This window comes from Elgaria multicarinata, chromosome 6 (assembly GCF_023053635.1).
Source record: "Elgaria multicarinata webbii isolate HBS135686 ecotype San Diego chromosome 6, rElgMul1.1.pri, whole genome shotgun sequence".
In the NCBI taxonomy this organism is placed as follows: domain Eukaryota; kingdom Metazoa; phylum Chordata; class Lepidosauria; order Squamata; family Anguidae; genus Elgaria; species Elgaria multicarinata.
The window spans coordinates 36,292,072-36,313,507 of NC_086176.1; the positions used below are offsets into that span (position 1 = coordinate 36,292,072).

Sequence of the window (21,436 nt, forward strand, 5' to 3'; positions counted from 1 at the left end):
AAAGGAAGTCAAGTATTTATTCTGCATCACCTTCATTTTGCCTGTGATTTCCCCACCCCCATCTCTCTCTTGAGCTGATTTCTTAATGACATCTTATCTCCGACATGGAGGGCAAGAGAGTAGTTCTCTCTCTGGAACTGACAACTGCTTAATGACTGCCAGCGCAGGCTACTTTCAGAGCCAGAGCCACCTGCTTTTAAAGAGAATCAAAGTGGTGCTTGCCTTGAAAACTATTTCTGTTTGGGGGTTGTGCGGTGTGCAGCCTCGGGGATTCCTACATATGTGCCCTGCTTTCTGGGAAGAAGGGACAAAGCACGCTGCACAGAGAGCGTAAGGAAGGTGCAATTTCACTTCCAGTCCCCTTTAAGCATCTGAAAAATGCATTAAATATTGATGGGGAAAACAACTTGCAGAACAGCACAAAATGGAATCATTAAATATATAACAGTAGAAGGGATGGCACGTGACTCTTATTATTAGGCTAATTTACAGGTATTTCTTTTCCTTTTCACGACAAACTTATTATTAGATAGACAGATCGTATATTTTTACATGGCAGGTAGAATCTTATTTGATCTCTAGTTTTTAGGAAACCATCAAACATGTGACATTCTAGCTATACTGCATCCCATATTCAAACATTTCATTCTCACATTAAATTGGGGTGTTCCCCCCCCCCCGGTTTTAAGAGCACAAATGTACTATCCCTATATACAAATGGAATTATTATGACGACTGTTACGACCAGGCAATGAAATCTGACAGAATTTTAAATGGATACAAATGCAACAGATTTTTTAAATACATGAGATGTTCAAAACTTATAATAGTGTCATTAGGCTGTTTGGGTGAGAGAGTGTATGTTTGTGTATCAAACTCAATTTTTTGAATTAAAATGAATAATAAACCTTAAATACCTTTTCTTCAAGAGTTTGCAATGTTTCATTAAAGCTTTTCTCCTTTTCCTGATTTGTTTTCATACGCAGTCTCCAATCTTCTATTAAATGCCTTTTCATACTTATGTCTCTCTCCATTCGAGAAATCCTTGGAATAAGGAGGAAATGCAATATTCACAGAATTATGGAACATTACTAGCATCCACTTATTTTGAATAATTAAAATGCATGACTCCAGTGAGTGCTAATCTTTGTACCATTTGCCAATTCAAAGGTGTTGAAAATAGTTGATGTTTTCTACATATATAAAGGCATAGGGGATAAACTGAAACTCTGAGGACTTCTGAATCAACATATTTTTATACTAGAAATAGAGAGCAATATACATACACAGTAATTTATACAGTAAACTATACTGAGTGTATAATTATGAGTAAAATGGAAGCAGAATATTTCATTATTTTAGAAAGAGAAAAAAATGAAATTCACTAAAGTATTCATTTGAAGGTGTTACTCGGTGAATTGCCATCATGCTTATACAATTTAGTATGCAAAAAAGCTTTATAACAACACAAGGGGATTTAAAAAAGAAAAATGCTTCAGCAATATCTATTGAAAACCAATACAACGATTTCCAAGATGATACCACTTTGACTCATGGAGCGAAATCTTTTCAAGAAATGTATCACTTTTAAATAGCAAGCTTGTCAAAAAGGAATAAAAACTTGTAAATATTTTCTTCTGACCACACTATTTTATCCAAATAAAACAAGTCAGTATAATGATTATATACAAAACACTGTTCTTGATATCATGTCAGTACCACATAAAATCAGAAAGAACACCATAGCATTGTAAAAACTGATGGAAGGAATTTACATTTGAATGGACACATCAGCGTATTGGGGGCAATCAAGTAGATTACTTCTAGCGAAGCACATTCAATATTTACTATATAAAATAATGGTAGGACACAGCCATATCTGAATACTAAATCTAAACTATAGAGCTGCTGGGTTTTCTAGGTGTATCTTAAGGCACAAATCAATAAAATATGCATTTTGTTAAAGCCTTTTAAGGATATCCCTATATTTAAGGGGAAGAAACTATGTCAATAAAATATTTTTTATTTCTCAAGATTACACATTAGTAGGTAGCAGGTTTATTTTTGTGGATATTTTGTGTCCTTAATTAATATTTGACTATACAAACAATCTACAAATATGCACATTTTAATGAACTCAGAAATAAATAAGCTTAACTGCCCTTTTGCACTTTTTACAAATATAAAACTGGATATTTAATCCAGTTTAAGCATCTAAACCTTGACATGTCTCTTAGCCCTTAGGCAAAGGATCACTATATTTGAAAGACTGCTTTTAGCTATGCTGAGGTATTCATTTAGATTTACATCAAGGATAACCAAGTCCATTCTGGAATCTGAAATGTGACTGTTGATACTCTCACTGCAATACAGAAATTGTAGTAAGTTAACAATTCATCCGTTTTTTTTAAAAAAAATCACGCCATCAAGATGTTCTGTTCTTTCCCTAAAAGTCTGAAATATGTATCAAAAAGGAAAACGAAAGAAAACACATAGAAAGATCACTTGCAGAAAATGTCCATGCTTGATCTGAAATGCTATTGGAGTAATTACATTTCTACCACTGGGGGGAACCAGACACAACAGATAGACAAAGCGAACCTACTTTTCCTGTAGTTCCCGCATCTGTTCTTCTTTTCCTTGGACTTCATATTTCAAAGATTTAATGGTTGATGAATGTTTAGTGATTTCATTATTTGCATTCTAAATTGAATAAAATATTTATTAAAGCCTCAATAGTGTGGATTTAGGATTATCCAAAGTATAACCAATAATGATCTTTTTTCAAAGAAAAGATTTACTATTAAACAGCTTAGTATATTTTGCTCACCACTAAACAATCATTAGTGAACATAAGAATATCTCTACTGTGCTTCTACTTAGAAAATCTGCCCTTTAACTTCATAGTGAAATGGGTATTTCTCAGCGGTATTTGGCAGAAGAAATATCAAACTCCGATAAGGTCTGCTTACCGAAATTTTACACGACCCTTTGTTGCTTACAGGATACGGTTGCTTACAGGATAGGACTGGGGAACAAAAGGCACATGTCTAAGAGACCCATGTTTCCTCTCTGTCTTTTCATTGCCAAAATGTGCAAAATTGTGTAAAGTAAAAGAAGTTAATCCTATTTTTGTTTTTCTGTCCTATGTAGCACCTCAGTGGTAGTCATCACACAGAGGGATGGATATCATGACTTCCTCTTCTGATCTCCAGTCATGACCTGTCTGACAAACCCTTTTAAAGTTCCCCCACAAACATTAATACCTTCAGATTTTTAGTAGCATAAACAAAGGCTATTAGTCTGATCCAAGGGTTGGCAACTCATCCAAGGGTAGGCAGACTACAACTCCCATAATCCATTACCATTTTCCATGCAAGCTAGGATTTGTGGGAGTTGTAGACCAAATTGTCTGCAGGTACCTGGTTGCCTACTACTCCTTATAGAAGTTCTTTGTCTTGTCTGGATATGATCCAGAAAAAAGCCCTCACTGCACACAAATTCACATGGGATCATCTGGCCAAAACTGAGGTAGCTGTTTTAGGCAATTCTGGAAAAAAGAGAACTGGTCACAAAGAGATTTTCAAGCAATTTAAAATAACCCTGTTGCTACATCTTTAATAGTCACCAACAGCTAAAATGGGTGGTATGAAATGACTTCAATAAACTGCATTTCAGAGCAGTTCAAAGTAAATGGTGGTCTCTCTGTCCACCCTCCCCCACTTGTTCCCAATGCATAGCAAGAAATGAGTTCACCACAGGTGTGCAACCTTATTTGCAGATTCAGCCATTGTTTGGGCTCAAGTAATTTCTACACACTGTTGAGAGAAAAGATATGTAGTAAATCAGAACACTTATGGAATGTTTCCTGCTCATTCCGGGCTTGTAACTCCCATTAACATTAATGGGAGACTTGTACATAGTATTGTTTCCCTTTAGGAAAGTAGAGATTCTGATGTGAAGAGTTAGGTGTAAACTATTGTTTCTAAAATATTGTGCAAGCTTCTCTGCATTGCAACATCCTTAGCCTTGTAGCCTTAAAAATGAAAAGTTGCCTATTTCACTAATTAAAATTCAATAGTTCTGAATACCTAAAAAAATTCAGATTTGTTCTAAATCTTCATGGCAAGGACTATAATGATCCCATTTTAACATTCATATAATGAACTAAAAATTAAAAGCAGGTTCATGAAGAATGCAAACGCAATTTGGTAAAGCGTGGCAGGAAATCTAACTGCTTTTTTAAATTTAAGATTGGGTCTATATGTTCATAAACACAATCATAATGTAAGGGATAAAGAATAATGTATAGTTTATACTCCTGAGATACAAAAAAATGTAAGTCATAATTCTTGTCTTACAGTGCACTTCAACGGGAGATTTCTCTGGGTAAGGAAAAGATTTTTTTTCGGAACAGTACAGAAAGCTGCAGTAATTTATTATATATTTTTTTACGTGAAATGTTTTCATGTGGTCAACGCATGCCTAAGATTCCAGCATTTCAGCATTGGACATGTCACCCGATCCTGAAATATATGAAGTTTAACCCGAAAACAGTTAAAATGATAGATGGCAGCAGAATAATAACTGAAGTTCCTTAGGCCTACTTGTGCAGCTTGACCTTCATTAAGGGAGAAATGTAACACCCTGTTATAGGGAGTTTACATATTCCAAGTAGAAGTGGACACTTGTGTTAAAAGTGGGCCTCTGCAAAGAGTTACACAGCAGTGCTTGTTATAACAACAGTTAGTGTGCTCCATGTCCAAGGGAAAAATCACCACTTCCTGTGGAAAACAACACTGCTATGAAGGGTAAAGGAAATGAAGCAAACCTCTTCCAGCAATGATTGGGCAGGAGTGTTAAGAAGCAGGAAGCCTGGTTCTCAAAAACCACTTCTTGTGTGGCTAGACTTTGGAATTTGGAAATGGAAAAAAAGATACCTGAATATGGTACAATCTTAGCTTATTTATTCTAAACCTTGCAGGCGAAACTGAGACATGTGCATAAACAATGTGGGTTTTGCAACAGGTTCCCAGGTAGTCTGAGGCATCATTTAAGTTAATTATGTCATTAATCAAGTGCTTATAGTTTTTAATTCTTTATGCCAAGTTGTTGGACAAACTTTGAGCAAGCATACTTAAAGGTGTATTAAAAAAAGCTAGAAGGTTATGTAAGTTTTGATTTGTGAGTAGCTGTAGTTAGTAAGTCACCACCCGAAAAGACCATTTTTTATGTTGTGCTTTTCTATACCGGTTATGGAAAGCAAGTTCCCATATGTTCCTCATCTTTCTGCTTGAAAACCAAGACAATCTTATGAACAAACAATGGGTTATATCAGGGACACATATTAATTATAGAAAAGCTCTGGGATACTTAATTTGGGTTCCAGTAAAATCTGCTTAACTCAAACAGTATCACCATCTTAGTGCTATGGAAGTTAATTTTGATCTAATGTTTTACCACCCTTAACGTTTGAGATGGGCAAATACCCAACTAAGATAGCGCAGGAGTCTCCAACCCATTTGGGTTAGTGGGCACATCTGGAATTTTGAGTGAGTCTCATAGATATCCTTACAAAGTGGCTGCCTGGAGATGGGAGATGCATTCATGAAATGGCTGTCAGAGTGAGCATAGCCAAGCACAAAACACCTATTTACCAAAAGGCAAACTGGAGAAGCTAAAAGAAAATCAACTTGCCTATGAAGCAGAGGTGGTCTCTGAGGACTACAACACTAAACCACTCTTTTGAACCCACAAGAATTTTCTGCTCCAGCACCTATTTCTCAGACGGCAATTGATGAGCTTCCCCATCATCCTCATTTTTCTTTTCTAAGGGCATGTCTACACCTTAAGGGTGTAGTGGGAGGGAGGGACGGAGGGAGGAGGGAGGATCACGGACTTACCTCCAAACGGCAGTGCAACGTCCCGGAAGTAAAGAGGGACGTTGCGGTCGCCATTTTTGTTTCTTTCAAAGGAGATGGAGCACAATTGCACTCAAGCGCAAAGTAACTTTTAAAAAACCAAAACCCTGCACCCAACCCCCGCGCCATTCCTGGGATGGTGAAATTGCTGTCCCCCAACCCCAAACTGCATGAAGCCCCCTGAAAAGCCCCGTGCCTGGCACCGCTACTAGCAGGGAGGAAGGGAGATACCCACACCAGCCGCGTTCCTCGGAATGGTCCCAGGACTGCGACGAAAATCAGGATAACTGAGGAAGCAGTTATCCTGGGAAAATGGAGGGTCATCCCTGCCTGCCCCCAGGATCCCGTGTGTCATTTGGATGCACAGGGATGATCCAGGGACGACTCTGGAAAAAGGGCTGGTGTAGAGATGCCCTAAGAATACCTTTGGGGGACATGTGTGGCCTAGAGACATTCTTGGAAATAGAGGTGGTGGTGCTGGAGCATGCCAGCCTCTCAGGTACAAAAAAGAGAGAAAGGAATTAAAAATAAATAAATAAATAAACAACATTCAGGATGGGTGGGCACCCAGAGATGTATTCATGGACGGAAAGTTGGAGTCCCGAGAGATAGAGCAATGAGGTTCGTCCAGTAAATGGGAAAAATCCTGAGAATTAAGAACAAACATGCAGCCAAAGAATATTAGGAATTCATCTCTCCTGTGGACAAACAACCTCAAACTTCAGGCTGACAATAGCTAGCACCCTTAAAAAAAGAAGATACATTCTGAACGTGTTTATGTACAGAGATTACCACAGAGCCATCAGAAATAGAAAGCAGTTTGTCAAACTGCTGAAAGTCCTTGAATCGGACCTACGCTTAGTCATACATATGACTAGTGAAATTAAGATAGACATGACTAAGCATACTTCCAGATGACGCTTTTTATTGTACAATCACCCTATCTCATTCACGGAATTTTACAGAAGGTCCAGACAACATAATCGTCCATTTAAAAACCTCCTGTGTTTCCCCACCACTTCTTCCATTTTTTTTTCTTTTCACAAAGAAAGGAGGAAAAAATAGAATAGCTGCAAAATGACTTTTGATTGGAAGCAGTAGGAGCCATCCATTTGGAATAACCCTAACTTAAGCCCTACTGATTTCAACGGTTGTACTCCAAGTATGATTAAGCCCAGATCCAAACCAATATAATGAATCAAAGGCAACCAATAGATCAAAGTCTCTATTCTCCTGTCTTACTACTTATGTGTATAAACAAGATGCCTGCTTTGGGCATTATAGTCACAGGATAGATATGTGCATACCGAGGGGACACCCAGTATCCAAAGCCATCATCTGAACAGATAAGCATACAAATGACACCTATAATGTACTATTTTAATCATGGGAATGAACTGAAGGAATAACTCCAGTGATTGAAAGTTGTGAAAGAATAATCATAGCAGACCTTCAAAGGTTTAGGATAAAGATTCTCAGAACAATTTAAAAATTGTTTGATATTTTCCTCAAAATATTTAATTACATTTATATTCTGCCCTTCCTCTCAGGAGCTAATGATGGTGTACATGTTTCTCTCTAGCCACGTTTTTTTCTCACAGAGCTCTTGCGACTGGGGGACAGTGGTAGCCCAAAGTCACCCAGTTTCATAACTGTGTGGGGATCATAGAACAGTAGAGTTGGAAGGGGCCTATAAGGCTATCGAGTCCAACCCCCTGCTCATTGCAGGAATCCACCTTAAAGCATCCCTGACAGATGGTTGTCCAGCTGCTTCTTGAAGGCCTCTAGTGTGGGAGAACCCACGACCTCCCTAGGATTTGAACATGGGCTTCTTGAATCCTAGTTCAGCGCATTAACCATTACACCAACTGGCTCTCTGTCTATGATTTTCCAATTACCAAAAATGTAACAGGTTTTCAATGTTTAATGTTTAAGAGAAGCATATGCTTCTGAACTATCAAATCCTAAACTTAAGTCAAGGTAACTTAACCTTGGACATCTTATATAATTGTTCATCCAGTCAATCCAGTTCCAGTTATTCTTTGATCCCATCTACCAGCTAATAAAATGAAATGCTATCACAGTTCTATCAACTCTCAAATATCATGAAGCCTTCTACCTGCATGATTTTATTAATGGTTCCATTAAGAATGTTCCAATTCTATAGGTTGGAAGAAGTCGAGAAAAAGACTAAATAACTAGAATGATATATGCCATAGGTACAAACATAGCGGGTTTTTAATTTTCACTATTAGAAGTTTTTAGCCTAACCTGATTTAGTCTGAGGCTTTCTCTGAAATTTTAGTCAAACTTTTAAGCGGAAAAGTTGGTGTTGCTGGCAGAAGTGGCAGCAACACAGGCTTGGAAAAAATATGAATATAGGGTCTCCTTCTCTTGAAGAAGATATGGATGTTTAATTATTTGGGATATTATTATCAATCTGAGACAGTCATTCTCCTCTGTAACATTACTGATGGTGATTTATATACTCCATAGGATTCAGCACGTTCAATGAATAAAGCATTCTTTTGCTCCTTATACTGTAAAAACTGGGTAACAGTTTCAACAAGCCAGATTTAATCATAGTTCTGAATCTGATTTATTTTCACTAATCTTTGGGCAGATGAAGCAAGCCAGTTCAATATCATTTGACTGAATGCTAAGTTACTCTTATTTAATTATGGTTGTTGACCATCATTTACTAGCAAGGTTACCCACACCTCAAGATGCACTTTATTTTCACACACATTTCAATCTTTTAATGCTCAATATGCTCTTTAGGAAATAAAGTGCCCATTCGATAATAATTCCATAATGAAAAGTGTCACCTTCAGTTTATACTGCAGCTGCTTCATTTCCAAATCAACATTCTTTAGTGGAGTTGCTGGTGTCGTTCCAGTATGGCCAGATGTCACAGGACACAGGCCCTCTCTCAGTTTGGTAGATTGGGTCAGGTGGTCCAATTTTCCTTGCAAATCTGATTTTTCTCGCTGCAGCTCAGTCAGGTTGGACATCAGGGTCTGTTTTCCAAATAAAGTAATAATAGTTACAGTTGCATTCAATGTGCAATTGAGACCAATGTGCTGTATAATTTTATAGTTTAACATTACAAAATACAACATATGCACCGTGCATTGTCCAAATTGCAAATAGGTTGGCTGAATTCACTGGTTGCAAAACAGATTCAGTACTAAAGAGGAAAAGAGATGGGAGAGACTGGCTGCATAGAGTGATCTTTGTTTAACAAGAGTTAAAGAAAAAGGATGGTGTAAAGAACAGTGAAGCCATTTCCCCCACCATCACTGATATTTTTTTTGTGCTACGTATAGGAAAGCACTGAGGTGTTCTCAGATTTCACTTTGCGGTTATATCTTGATTGAATATAATGGTTGCCAGAAAAGAACGTACTTGAATACTCTACTGACAAATGCTACAGAACATGGTGTTTTGACTTGTATTAGGTTTGTAGGGCTTGTAGAGGTTACAGCAAAATACACCATATGCACTGCAGAATGTCTGTTTGGCTGGTCTTTATGTTGTTGCTTCTTCCCTTCCTCATGTACACATCACAGCCAGGGAACTACAAATTCCATAACCTTGACCCTGGGGCCGATGCACTTAACTGGTAAAAGCCAAGCTGGAGCAGGACAAGATAACAGATGTTAGTTATTTATTCCACTGGGTAGGTCTTACCACCCTACACTGCAGCCAAAATGCTTCTCATTTAGTAACATAAATGTTAAGTCCAATTAGCAGATGAAGCTTGTTAGGGATTTAGTTCAAATGAATAGCATGCAAACAAACTCTTACAGTCTTATTGAACTTGATTGACAATGGACCAGGACCATTTATTCTGCAGAAATGGTACCGCACAGTGTGCCTTAAAATGCTAAAATGAAGTATTCAGTATTTGCTTTAATTTTGCTATGATGCAGAATATAAGAACATTCTTTTATTCTGTAGTTATCTTTTACCAGCTTGTAGTCAGCAGAAAGCCACCAAGCCTTTAATGGTGTAACAGCCGAAAGCTCCTTAAGAGCCTAACAATAGTACTATTTTAATATTCCAAAGATGCTTATAATATGGTAGTTTAACATAAGGAACAATTAGACAAAATGGTATTGCAATCTCTCGGAGGAGTGAAAAATTTCCCTTGTGAAGACTCCCAATTAGACACTGCAAAAGATGCTACAGTTCTGAAGAGCTAGCTGTACATTCAGAATATTTTGTACTGAACTAAGGAGATAAGAAACAGATACATTATAATGTTAATATTTTTAAATAAGTGCACATTTCTGAAGGTACAAGGTAGAAAATAGAAGAAAGGACATGAAAAGCATTCACAAAAACAGAGGAAAGGAAAGGGGAAAGTAGAACAGCAAAAGAAAGAATTGGAAGAGCTCATGGGGGGGGGGGAACCCCGAAGAACACAACTGGTAACAAAAATGGGGGAGGAGGGATTCTTTCCCCAAGATTCCTTCTCTCCCACATAGCCTTTAGATTACTAGAACCCGGGGTCATCCCATCAACTGATTGGTGGGAGATTCAGGACAATAAAAGGAAGTACTTTTTCACACAGCTCATATTAAACTATGGAATTCACTTCCACAGGATGTATAATTTCCACAAATTTAAATGCCTTTAAAATGGGGTTAGATAAATTCCTGGAGGAGAAGGCTATCAATGGCTATAAGACCTGATGGCTATGGCTACTTCCAGTATCAAAGCAGTAAGCCTATGTACACCAGTTTCTGGGGAATATGGATGGGAGGATGCTATTGCACTCATGTTATGCTTATGGGTTTCTGGTTGACAGCTGGTTGGACACTGTGTTAACAGGATGCTGGATTAGATGGACCCTTGGCCTGATCCTGCATGGCTCTTCTTAAGTTCTTGGACTCATGCATTTCTTTTGTCGTGATTCCAAGACCTCCCATTGCGATGGGAAACAATAAAGAGGACTTCCCAAGTAATCCACAAAACTTTATTCAGCAAATAAACATCTCTTTGCACTTGAAGGGAGTGTAAACACTAGCAGCTTTTCTCTAGGCTAAAACTTGGCTGACTAATCTAGGCAATTGTCCTTTCAACAAAAGGGAAAGTTTTCCCTGAGCCACTTTTGCTTCAGGGAGGATTCTTCTGAAGAAGCCTTTGGTGATCCCCTGCTCTCAGCACTGCCCACTTGACCCTGTGGCGTACTCTGGGATCGGTAAACTCTGAAGTCTCTTCCCCCTCTGAGGAAAGCTGAGTTGTTAGCATTCTGTCTGTTAAAGTTCGGTGAAGTTTCATCCTTGGCTCCTGAAAAGCCTGGGAGAACCTCCTCCCCTGCTTCCTGTGTTGGCTGGTAAATGTCTAGTCCTGTTTCTTCTGGTTCAGAATCCGATACCGATAGATAGCCTGAAACCCTTTCTCCCATACTAGGGCGAACAGGCCTGACCCTGACACCTTTCTTTCTTGCTGCTTTCCACTGATGGACTTTAATAGACTTGAGATGCTCTTGAATTGTTGTTTTTAACTGCTGGTGTTTTTGTTTGGTCATTTAAGTCTTTATAAATCTAGCATTTTCCTTTGCCTGCCAGAGAACCTGAAAAACAAGAAAGATTCCTCCCCTGTCCAAACACACACATTGTTGGACTAGTTTAAACAGAACAGGGGATAACCACACTCTTTAGCAAAAACATTCTGAATTTAATCAAAATAAATAATGATCCAGTGGTTTTACTAAAAACAGTACAATTGCTGTATTTCATTCAGAGCTGTAAAATTTCTATGATGTAAATATGATAAACTCAAAAAACATATCTATGTAATGATTTTGCATCCATGGGGCATTGGGGCAAGGACAGGGTGGGGTGGGGGACAACAGGTAAATTATAACAGCCTTAAATCACGCTTTATGTAATATTGTGTATGTACACATGTATATGACATTTACATTATTGTACTGACAACTGCTATCCAATGATGACATTAAGCTACCTATCAAGAATAGAAAGAAACCAACATTTCCCTAAAACTCTACAAAACAAAAACATAGTTCTATTAAAATGAGACTGAAACGCATGAACTTCCCTACAGGTTTTATCCCAGCCACCAAAGGCCCCTACCCCCCACCCCAGACAAAGATACCATAATGTATTATTATTACTGTAAATTAGCCCAGAGCCAGTTAACATCAGCTGAGACTAAGTTCCTTTGAAAGCAATGGGCATTCAGTTAGTCACAACAAAGTTCTTTCGCTGCTTTCAATGGGTAAAAGGATTTATTTATTTATTTATTTATTTATAAAGACATTTGTATCTTGACCTATATCACAAGGCTCTCAGGGTAGCATAAAAATAAAACCATACAACCAATATAAATATACACAGCTAAAAACAATTTAAACCATTAATAAGCTAAAACCAGCACAAAACTTAAAAACAGTAAAACCAATTAAAACTATGTATAGGCTTGGTGAATTTTAGCCACCAAAGGCTTTGTTAAAAAGCCATATCTTAACTTGGCGCCGGAATAAGATCAGCGTTGGTGCCAGTCGGGCCTCCAAGGGGAGAGTATTCCACAGACGAGTTGCCACAACAGAGAAAGCCCTCTCCCACGTTCCACTATAGCACATGTCTCATGTTGGTGGGACGCGGAGGAGGGCTCCTCCAACAGACCTCAAATCTTGGGCAGGCATATATAGGGAGAGGCACTCTCTCAAGTATTGAGTTCCCAAGCTGTTTCGGGCTTTAAATGTAATTACTAACACCTTGAATTCCGACTGGAAGCATATAGCATATTCCTTTAAGACCGGTGTTATGTAGTTTCTGTAAGATGTACCGGTCAGAAGTCTAGTTGCTGCATGTTGCACTAGCTGCAACTTCTGAGTCATCTTCAAGGGCAGCCCCACATAGAGTGCATTGCAGTAGTCTAATCAGGAAGTTACTAATGTGTGCACTACTGTGGCTAGGTTATCCCTTTCCAGGAAAGGATTAACAACTTTAATTCAGCAGGGCCACTATGTATAAACTTAAGAAGTTCCATGCCGGATCAGACCAAGGATCCATCTAGTCCAGCACTCTGTTCACACAGTGGCCAACCAGCCATGGGCCAGGGATGAACAAAGAGGACATGGTGCAACAACATAAAATACTGCAACTGACATTTTTCTGAGGATTCTTTTAATAAGAGTGTCAAAATAGGGTTGCATATGACACTTCATTTATTTATTTAAGTTGTGCCCCACCTTTCCACCAAAAAATGGCACTCAAGGTGGCTTATTTTATTTTATTAAGTTGAATATAACTTCATAAAATATTTTGTTTGAATATTCTAGGAAAACCATTCAAGCAGCAGGAAATATACACAAAGGTATATTCTAATGCTAAAGTATTTATGGGAGGTGAACCATTAGGTAAAATAGATTGTTTGAACTCCAATCTTATACACAATTACTTGGGAGAAAGCCCACTGAAAACAATGGCACTTACTTCTGTGTAGACATATATAGGATTGGGCTCTTAAGTGTTAAGAGGTGAGGATGACGTTATGCAGAAGCTTTTTCAAAGCATGACTGTATGGAGTCTTTCCGCTTTTAAGACACTTTATTTAATAATGTTCTCGCTTCCAATTTAAATTCTAATACCTTAATTATGATTTCACTATTGCTCCTGGACAATATAAAACACACACATAGGTAATTAAAATCCTCTGAGGATCAGTATTAAAAGTATATCTACAGAAAAGGAATTGGCATGCTTTTTTTTTCCAGTCTACAGCTGCTATTCCAGCCTGCTGCCAGTCATCTAGAGAGTTTTTGGAATAATGCATGCTGTTTACACTACATGCACTCAGCTTGCCCATACATCTGCTCTTTTTTTGCTATTATCTGCTCTTTTTTTGCTATTATCCACTGAGTTCATCTTAACAGCAAAGAGGTGTGTCTTAGAAGTCCTCCGCTACCAACCCCTTGCTCTGTTTGAGTACTGATGTTCCATTCATTTAAACTGATGCCTTGTAGCCATCATTTCTTCGCTTAATCCAAATTATAACAATACCTACCCTTTACCTGTTAATGATTAAGATGTGTGTGAATATGAAACATATTGTATGAAACATAGGCCCAGCATTGGGCAAAAGGCGGGATACAAATAAATATAATAATAATAATAATAATAATAATTGTAAAACTATTAAAATTTTATACTGAGTAAACAGAATTTTGACAAAATATCCTTTTATTTATTTAGATTCTGTTTGGTGGGGTGGGAATAGGTTTTGTTCTCTGTCTTGAGTTTTTGAGATTGGGAAGTCTATAAATCTAGAATCATGGAGGGGCCCCTCCAACTCTATTATTCTGATGTTTAGCTTGCCATGACTCAGATGGTCAGAGGCAGATAACGAAAAGCAACTACCCAACAGCAGAACAGATTTTTTAAATACTAATAAAATGCATTGAAATTTCCCCATGTTTTCCTGATCCTAACCCTTAAAAGCAGCTCAAAGACATAGATCTTGGAAGGTCTATAGTGGGACAGAGCGTCATAACTGGGGAGCAGCCATCAACGCCACCTCCCTTTGCTACGCCACTGTTTGAACTTGATGCATGGACATAATTAAGAGGATGTCTTCAGTGGATTTCAGAGATTGCAATGGGGCATGAGGAAGGCAGTGGTCTCTAAGGTATGTTGGGCAGAAGCCTTTATACTGATAAAGCATTTACCAATACACCAAGGATAATGTATTGCAAGGAGGGTAGGAGAGGTCATTGCAACTCCCATTATGCTGCTATAATGTCAAAACTCTCCACCTGTAATTGTAACTTTCAGCATTATGAGCCTGAAAGCACTAGTTCCCTCCAAGACATTTAGTTGCCTATAGTGTATGTTATGAAATACCTATCAACACCCAAGGATGTTCCAATGCTGATAATGAAGTGTAATTTCCCCAGCCATTGGATTTGCCTCCAGAGAGACCTACAGGCCTTTCCAGCTTCACTTCTACAAGCAGCCATCTTTAGCTGACATTACAGCTTGGATAGTTGGCATGGCATATAAAGGGAACTAGAGACAGAAGGCGTGAGATAGTGAGCACAGTTTTTCTGGGGACAAGGGAGATGTCAAGCAGGGGAAATTGGTTAGCGCTTTGGCCGATGAAATCAATGATCACACAGTTTTGGACATTTACAAAATTATAGCACCAAGTGGGGCTAGAGTACACATACTCATATTCTTCTATTACTTGCAGATGTGTGGTTGTTCATAAGTCAAAAATCCTTTTCAACGTCATGGAGAACAAACAGATTGATATGGAACATGAGGTCAGTCTTGCCAGCAAATTATTTCAGATAAGAGGCTATAATAATTCAATAATTGGGAGCCCTTAAATCTAGATTTTTTTTAATGCAAAAACTAAAGTCTTTCTTCCACTACATAATCACATGGAGAAAAATCAAAAATAAAAGTGGCTGTCTCTAAGATAAGACAGACCAAAGAGGAAAAGAAGAAAAATCTAAAATGTAGAATTTCCTTAGTAACTCAGTTTAGTAAGAGCCACCAGGGTTATAACCATTTATAAACTATTTCCAGATACTTACTGGAAGACAATAGTGTATTTCACAAAATGTCAAGCAAACGAAGGTAATGCAGAGGACTTTTTAACGAGTACTTTAGATAGTTGCTAGACTTCATCAGCCTTTAGAGACCATTAAGTACCCTTTGGTTAATTGGCCGGTGGTAGATTAATCTTTTATTCCAGCAGCACTGTTTTAACACCCCTTGCACTCTGTCAAAGTAGTAGCTGAATGACAAAATAATATTGCGCATGAATAATAAGCAGAAAAGTTAAATTAACATTTCATATTTCATATGCCATACCTGTATGTCAGGGGGAGAAAAACTTTATTTTCAAGTCCCTGACATTCAACTCTTTTTTTAAAGCAATCTGATGTTGACATCTCATTGAGTTGAATCTTCCTAATTACTGCTAATTGCCTATCAAGATTTTGTTCCCTTGAAGTTCAGTTGTCTAGTATAAATGAACACAGCTTCAATGCATGCAGCATAGACAGCCATGACACTTGAGGTGTGCTACATTATTATGAGGTCATATTAAATATGGTTTGCAATTAACAAAGCAGCTTTTAAAGATGCTTAAAGGTACTGAAAATGCCAATCTCTAATGAAGTGTTTAAACTACATCCCAGCAGAAAACTACAGGTATGTTCTCGTGGATAACTAATATTGCTTTAAGAAAAAAAAAATCCCATTTAAAGTATTTTTCCTACCAATGTAATGCATATTGTACTTTCAGTTCAAAAGGTCATAATAATATTTCTACATATAAATGAAGATTTTGCAAATGGTTACCTCACATGTTAGAGTTAAATAATGACACATAGTGTTAAGGTTGTATATATATCATGGGATTAATCCACATAGCCCCAATTTGGAGCCATATCAAAGAACAAATGTTAATATATATGTATGTACCGTAGGGCTTTTATTTCTCAGAAAACAGTTTTAACGTTTTATTTATTACATTTATATCCCACCCTTTCCTCCAAGCAGCCCAAGGCAGCACATATGATCTTCCTCAACTTGGTTTTATCCTCACAACAACCCTGTGAGGTAGGTTAGGCTGAGAGTCAGTGATTGGATCAAAGTTATCCAATGAGCTGAGTGAGGCCTAGAACCCGGGTCTCCTGTGTCAGAGTTGAACACTCTAACCATTACACCACACTGGCTTGCTATGTCCCCTAAGTTCCATCATGACCTCTGTGGCCTACCACAGATATTCCTTTGAGACTATAGAAATATGCATGTAAGTCCTGTTGGTGGCCACAATATTTAAAACAGATTACATGGTGATCATGACCCATAAAAAAAAGTCACCAACCAATACAATTAAGAAAAGGATTCTACAATCATCTTTCAAAAGCCCTTCCTTATATAACTGGAGCTATTCAAGCAACAGTCCAACTAGAAGACAAGAGAAAAGGATATGGTCCTTTTAAGTATGCTATTAAACATCTATATGAAGCTGCTGGGAGAGTTCATTAGGGGTTTGGGGGTTGGGTGCCATCAGTATGCTGATAATATTCAGTAGGGATGTGCTCCGCTCCGATTAGGAGCGTAGAAGCAGTAGCGGATTGGCCTGCTCCGCCTTACCCAGAGGCGCAGTAGGAGCGGACCGCGGACCCCCTAGAAGCAAGGCGAAGAGAAGCGGCCATTTTTCGGAGCTCCGAGTTCAGGCGGAGCGCTCCGGTCGCCATCTTGAAAACATTTTGCCATAGGATTGCATTGCGGCAAATAATCGCGCATAACTACGTTGTTTTTGAAGCTATCATTCTGAAAATTCTTGTGCACAGAGAGTCGTGGATGGGGGTCATTTTGAGACCACTCTCAACTTTCTGCATCGTACGGGTCGCGGGCTATATTTTTGTGAAAATCGGGTCAACCGCGCGGCTCAAACTGCGTTTCCGGCTTTTCGCCCATAGGATTGCATTGAGGGAAAGAATCGGGGATAACTGGGGGGGGGTTAAGCTATCATTCTGAAAATTCTTGTGCACAGAGAGTCGTGGAGGGGGGTCATTTTGAGACCACTCTCAACTTTCTGCATCGTACGGGTCGCGGGCTATATTTTTGTGAAAATCGGGTCAACCGCGCGGCTCAAACTGCGTTTCCGGCTTTTCGCCCATAGGATTGCATTGAGGGAAAGAATCGGGGATAACTGGGGGGGGGGTTTAAGCTATCATTCTGAAAATTCTTGTGCACAGAGAGTCGTGGATGGGGGTCATTTTGAGACCACTCTCAACTTTCTGCATCGTACGGGTCGCGGGCTATATTTTTGTGAAAATCGGGTCAACCGCGCGGCTCAAACTGCGTTTCCGGCTTTTCGCCCATAGGATTGCATTGAGGGAAAGAATCGGGGATAACTGGGGGGGGGTTTAAGCTATCATTCTGAAAATTCTTGTGCACAGAGAGTCGTGGATGGGGGTCATTTTGAGACCACTCTCAACTTTCTGCATCGTACGGGTCGCGGGCTATATTTTTGTGAAAATCGGGTCAACCGCGCGGCTCAAACGGCGTTTTCGGCTTTTCGCCCATAGGATTGCATTGAGGGAAAGAATCGGGGATAACTGGGGGGGGGTTAAGCTATCATTCTGAAAATTCTTGTGCACAGAGAGTCGTGGATGGGGGTCATTTTGAGACCACTCTCAACTTTCTGCATCGTACGGGTCGCGGGCTAGAAGTTTTTAAAAAATCGGCGGGAAAAATACCTTTTTCAAAGGGCTGAGGGGCAGAGTCAGCTCCCGGTCATGATGATCCCAAAGTTGGAGGAGGGCATAGGCAAAACAGGTAACTTGGGATTCTGGGAAACTTCTCTTTCTTCATCTGAACGGGCTTTTCCCCGTGTTTTTTAACACACCTCGCAGGGATGTTGTGTGTGGGGTGCCCGATTTTCAAAAATTCGCCAAAAATCAGGGGATGATGGGATTGCTTTGAAACTTGGCGTGCATGTGTATATCCCCATGAGGTGTCATGGTGCCAAACATGAGGTTTCTAACTTGAACAGAAAAAAAGTTGTATAATTTTTTAACTTTCAATGCAAGCCTATGGGGGGGGGGAAACGGAGCTCCGATCCGGATCCGGAGCTCCGGGCGGAGCGGAGCGGAAGTGGGCGGAGCGGGGGCGGGGCGGAGCGGCCCGATCCGAAAAATGGCGGATCTGCAAGTGGAGCGGAGCGGGGGGTCCGTGCACACCCCTAATATTCAGCTCTATTTTTCCTTGTCGTCACAGTCAGCTGGGACAGTGAAAGTGCTGGACCAGTGCCTGGAGGCTGTAATGGGCTGGATGAGGGCTAATAAACTGGAACTGAATCCTGAAAAGATGGAAGCTCTGTTGGTTGGTGGTTCCCAAGTTTGGGAATTGGGTAAGTGACCTGTTCTGGATGGGGTTGCACTCATTCTGAAGGAGCAGGTGTGTAGCTTGGGAGTACTCCTAGCTCCATCCTTGTCACTGGAGGCCTAGGTGGATTCCGTGGCCCAGAGTACTTGGGGTCAGCTTCAGCTGAACTGCCAGCTATGGCCTTTCCTGGACAGGGATAACCTAGCCACAGTAATACATGCACTGCTAACATTCCGATTAGACTACTGCAATGCACTCTACGTGAGGCTGCTCTTGAAGACTTGGAAGTTGCAGCTAGTGCAAAATGCAGCAGCTGGACTGCTGACTGGAACATCTCATTCCTGTCTTAAAGAAATTGCACTGGCTGCCAATATGTTTCCGGTCAGAATTCAAGGTGTTGGTAATGATGTTTAAAGCCCTAAACGGTTTGGGACCTCGATACTTGAAGGAGCGCCTCTCCCTGTAACTGGCTGCCTGAGATCTGTTGGAGGAGCCCTTCCCGTGCCTCACCAACACGAGATATATGCTATGGTGGTACATGGGAGAGGGCTTTCTCTGTTGTGGCACCCTGGCTGTGGAGTGTCCTCCCCCTGGAGGCCTGACTGGCACTGGCTTCATTTCAGCACCAGATTAAGGCATGGCTTTTTTTAAAAAGTCTTTGATGGCTAAATCCACCCGCCTGCACATTGTTTTGTTTTAATTGGATTTTACGGTTTTAAAATTTCATACCGGTTTTAACATATTAATGGTTTAATTTGTTTTAGAATTGTACATTCATTGTTCTATTTTATATGTATGATTTTATCTGTATGTCGCCATGAGATCCTTGTGATATAGGGTGGGATATAAATGTTTTAATAAATAAATAAATAGTACTGAGCAAGACTGTGATGGCCAAACATATGACTCCTTCTTAGAGCAGTGAAACCTAGGCCAAGCCCAGATTATCGAAATATCACTTCTTCATTCGCTCCCCAACAGTCTCACAATCACTTTTACTTTACTTGATGTTATGTGAACAGGCAGAAAGAACAGTGATCAGAGGACCAGTGGAGCTCCTGCAGTTTGTCATGTCTTGAATTTGACCTTTGAGAGACAAGACATCACTTGCGTGTAGATCGCTGGTGGAGCACATGCTTTGCATGCAAAGAGTTGTAGTTTCAACTCATGGCATCTCCAGGTAGGGTTGGAAATGACTCGTGTCTGAAATCATAGAGAGTTGGTGCCACTCAATCCTGAGCTAAATGGATCAATAGGTTGACTTGGTATAAGGCAGCTTTCTATGCTCCTGTCAGATCTTTGCATCAGATTAGTTCTTCTGGCACCCTTAATGCCCAATCACCTATCACTGTGACATCATTATCACTGTCACCACCATCACTACTCTTAGCTTTGGTAGTTGGATCATTCCCAACACCATGAGAAAGAAGCATTGATCATTGTCAAGGATGGCTTGACTGGCCAGGCAGGTGGGTGGGACATGAAAAAAGTGAGCCCTTAAATGGAAGAAGAGCAGGGTGCCTTACGTAGGAAGCTTTGTCCAAATTAGAAGTAGTGTGCAGGGTTTTTTTTTATACTATTTGGCTACAGCAGCATTGCTCCCTGGTTGCTGAGTCACAACAACTTCTGATTAAGCTGCTCTACCTGCCCTCTCCAAACAGAGACTTCTGAAGACCATGAGAAACCATCAAACAGGCTAGGTGTGGTTCACAGACCATCACTTTCTTCAATAACTAAACCCACTATCAAAAGTAAGATATCAAGACAACCAAAATTTACTGTCTTGAAACCACTTACTCAAATAGTTTCCCTAACACTGATGGAAGTCATTGCTGGTTAACATCTTGATTGTAGCTTACATACTTTCAGTATTGAAGAAAAGTTTATCTAGGGATGATAAGATCTGCTAATTTATGACATTTCAAAAATACATTTGTGAATGCTTTGTGAATGTAGAAATTGTGACTTAATGATCAAAACTCTATGTGTAACCTCTTTTCAAATAAACAGCTAGCTTCTAAGTATCAGCAAGAAGAGACCTCAGTAAACAGTTCTGATGGTTAATTAACAAATTGTACACTGATCATCAGAGGAGATAACTCATTCATAACTAAATATGGACTAATATCCCACAGAACTATAATCATTTCAGAACTCACAATGGATTGGAACAGATAATTTACCACAGCTGTTCTGAACTGTTTATTTATATGCAGAGGTGACCAAAGACATAAGATCCCTATAGACATGTGTTGCCATTCATCCTCATTCGCATGGACATTCAAAGGATGCATGTACATATGTAATGACCAAGGCAGGTCTAAGCGAGCCTTTAACTGGAGATGTTGTGAGCACACACTTGGTTTATCCACTATGCTCTTAGCAAAGTGAAGAATAACTGCTTCTAAAATGGGGAAATTTGCTGAAACACTCATTAGAAATTCAAAAGCATAGACCTGATTTTACAGATTTTTGTTCTCAAAACACATGCACGCTCATTACAGAAGAGAAAAGCAGAGTGGTTAATATACCTACCAGCTATGGGGCACTATACTCCTATACTCTGGCCCTGGAAACATGGGATAAGTGTCAGGCTGGAATAAGAAAATATCCTAGGATAGGATC

At 39.5% G+C, this 21,436-nt stretch overlaps 1 protein-coding gene across 2 annotated transcripts in view; it reads right to left on the reverse strand.

Moving 5' to 3' along the window:
- CNTLN (centlein) overlaps positions 1-21,436 on the reverse strand; it is a 186,962-nt gene that overhangs the window by 34,899 nt on the left and 130,627 nt on the right. For both annotated transcript variants that reach the window (XM_063129234.1, XM_063129235.1), the window contains 3 exons: positions 8,750-8,941; positions 2,606-2,703; positions 918-1,044 (listed from right to left, as the gene is read on the reverse strand). In XM_063129234.1, the coding sequence (XP_062985304.1) occupies positions 918-1,044; positions 2,606-2,703; positions 8,750-8,941 (417 nt within the window). The remainder of the gene's footprint in view (positions 1-917; positions 1,045-2,605; positions 2,704-8,749; positions 8,942-21,436) is intronic.